The sequence below is a fragment of the Pungitius pungitius genome, chromosome 1 (assembly GCF_949316345.1).
Source record: "Pungitius pungitius chromosome 1, fPunPun2.1, whole genome shotgun sequence".
Classification (NCBI taxonomy): Eukaryota; Metazoa; Chordata; class Actinopteri; order Perciformes; family Gasterosteidae; genus Pungitius; species Pungitius pungitius.
Window position 1 is genome coordinate 15,980,991 of NC_084900.1, and position 3,117 is coordinate 15,984,107.

The 3,117-nt window shown below is 44.3% G+C and overlaps 1 protein-coding gene across 1 annotated transcript; it reads right to left on the minus strand.

Annotated features, from left to right (window-relative positions):
* Positions 1–536: 536 nt before the first annotated feature.
* On the minus strand, positions 537–2,343 carry LOC119222037 (uncharacterized). Its single transcript, XM_037478368.2, has 5 exons — positions 2,109–2,343; positions 1,864–1,968; positions 1,539–1,580; positions 1,323–1,451; positions 537–1,240 (listed from the first exon to the last, which is right to left on the minus strand). The coding sequence occupies exons 1-5, from the start codon at positions 2,341–2,343 to the stop codon at positions 957–959; spliced, it is 795 nt and encodes a 264-aa protein (XP_037334265.1). The 3' UTR covers positions 537–956.
* Positions 2,344–3,117: the final 774 nt, after the last annotated feature.

Genomic DNA, 3,117 nt, shown 5'->3' on the forward strand with positions numbered 1-3,117 from the left:
GATCACATTCATGGGTTGTCATTTTCTGCACTTTTATCTGAGGAATTTAGTGAGCGTTTTTTTTTTCTCCCCCTTTTTTTTTCATAACGTAATGCGTCCACCTTATCCAAAGTGGTCCTTTGTTTGAAGGCTTTGTTTTAAAAGGTTCGACCTCACTAGGAAGGTGTGGTACCTCTGCAGTAGCACCCATACCTGCATAAAATGTAGGGAGGGATGCACTAGTTATGACACAATAATTAAATGTGAATCATGTGATAATTTAGCTTCAATTTTAGTTTAAAACTCAATAACTTATTTTTCAAATTGTTACTCCACTTGTGTAAACTAACTGCTTTGGACGATGACGGGGCAGTAAGTAATTTAACGTTAGAAGTTTACAACATCTGCAATGATAAAATGTATTTTTAGCAAAGCAATTTGGCCTTTTCTCTGGAAAAAACATGTCAGGCACAGAACCTTTTCCAATTAGAGCATTTCACGCCAGAACATATTCATCCTTTTAAGATATATGTGAGAAAGATTAGAAGAGCCATACTTGGGGGATGAATGAAGCTTTTATTTTTTATTTTCAGAGACTTTGTTTTATGTCACAAAAAGTTGAAGATGATACAATTTTGCTGTTCTGAATAAATGTGTTGCCATTGGCGAATGTGGTTCTGCATGCAGCGCTCAAACTGCTTACATTATTTGTTCTACAAAATCATCTTGATAACAACTTTTTGTGAGTGGATGCATGACTTCAGGACCAATGGTGGTGTTCAGCCTCACATGTCACAAGTGGATATTTGCTGAGAAAATAATTATTGCAGCTAAATGGAAATACCACTTGAGCTCAGAACAGACCTTATTTCAAGCATGTTAAAATAACCCATTCAAATGAAAATGTTGACTCTGAGACAAGGGAAGCAAACGGGCATAAATGCTGACTCATTCCTGCAGGATTCTATTTTGATATCTTACAAAAGAAAGAGCAGGAAGCCACTAAATGTGGTTCTGTGGTAGTGGTCATCCCAAACCTCTCCATAAAATTGTACCGAAACAACATCCCCCTCCTCCAACTGCAACACCACGCCAGCCGATACGTTGTCCTCGAGATCTTCGGCTGTGGTATGACGATCACCACTTGCGACTATGAAATCTTCGTTCTTTACAAGTCTCATCAACATACTGCTTTCAGTGTGTGCTAGATGGCCAGTAAATCTGAAGTAATACAGTGCTCTTACTGGTGCAGTGAACCAGCCTAAAACCAACAGAAAGGAACAGTCACAACTGGTAGAGATGAAGAAGATGACCGACTGACCAAAGGAGCACAATCACGCTACCTGTGTTTGGGTTGTAGTGGTTTCCAATGTTGGTGAAGACATTTTTGTAGACGAGTGGCACGAAAGCATCTCCCTCTGTGTTCCCTTCACCAGATTCCAGAAGAGAGGCAGAAAAAGCCACTTTCCCCACTGTGGCAAAGTTAAAGAGCACACAATCATTTCAGAATGACTCGGTGTACACGTGTTCTCAAACGACACAAAGAGGCAAACATTCACCTTCATTCAAAGTCTGAAGTTCCCGCAGTGCAGCATCTTGTCCTGGAATCATGACAACCGTTCATAAGCCGTGCAACATGTGAAGCTTTAATCTGGCAGCAAAGAAATGTTGTCCTGTGTCAAGTATTGTGATGTTCAGGATTCTGAAGAGTCACTTCTCGCTACCTATTAACGGCAACGAAGCCTTGTCGTGGAAGAGAGAACCCGCCCTTTGAGTCCGTCTGTACTTTTGTCTCGGATTGTACTGTTGCGGCTAATCGCACCGTTAGCTGAAGCTAATCCGACAGACGGCGCTTCGTGGCTCCTCCTTTTATGGAACCTTTACCTTCCTGATGTTTCTCCAGCTCCTCCAGGTTGGTTTCGTCGGCTGTCAGTCTTTGCTGTAGAGTGCTGAGCTTCTCCTGGGCAAATGCGAGCTCTGCGGCTTGATCTGAAGTGACAGAGAAATGTGAGAGAAAAGTGGAAAACATGCAACAAAAGCTGCCAAGCTCTCAGCGGCCGTCCTCCTGCAACAAGACTTCTGGTGTCATTTCAGCTTCATTATGAGGCGAGTCATTCAGCACTGAGTACCTGCATTCGCTATCTCCAAGGCCTCCACTAAGCTCTCAGCAGCTGTTACTCTCTCTGTCAGGTACCTCAGCTCCACTTTCTGCTGCACCACCATGTCTCTCAGATCCCTCAATTGGTCCCAGACGTCTTGCAGGGTCAGCGGCCCTTGTTCTGCGCCGGGACTCGGTGTCTGAGCTCCACAAAGGTGGCCGAACACCAGCACCAGCGAGATGGCGGAGGGAGTCTTCGTCTTCATGCTGTCTGAAGGGAGCCGGGCACTGGATCGGCCATTTATGGATGCATGCGAGGTCAGATGTGTCAGGTGGAGGGGGGGGGGGGGGGTGTTGATAGGCCAAAGCTGTGGGAAAGCACAGCTGTACCTTTGAGTAACGTGGCAGGTGGTGCTGATAAAAGGACACAGAGGGAGCGGTCGCAGAGACTCAGAGGCTTTAAACACATAGAGGTCGCACCAATTTGTCCATGTAGGTCAAGTGTTATTGGTCCAAAAGCTTTTTATACTGCACTACGTTCTACAGAGAAGTATTTCTAAATGTTTCGCCGATCCCATTTCCAACACAAGCGAGGGACACATTTCAAAATGACAATAACGCGATTCAGTGCAACACGCATTCGGTGGAATCCAAAGCAGGTAATAATCTGTTCTGGCCAATCTGTAGTGTGAAATTGAATGAAATGTATGTTCAGTGAAAAATACTGAAACTAGAAAAGACTCCTTGTATGTCACTGCTTACCTGTCACGATGAAGCTGCAAAATGTCATCGTTTCATGTCTCTATACTGTCATACATTTGTGTGGACTTTTCACAACGTTAGCATTAGCGTTCGCAAGTTCATTTTTTGGGAGTACACGCATGTATTACGTACCAAATCTAAGTCAGATCATCGTCGCCGCCAACTGCAAACCTACACACAGAAAGGGTTCGGTTGGATCGCTTGAGAGGAGAACCGACCTGACAAACACACCTTTACAGTGGCACTGTTCCAACATGATGAGATTTTCCACTGGCGCT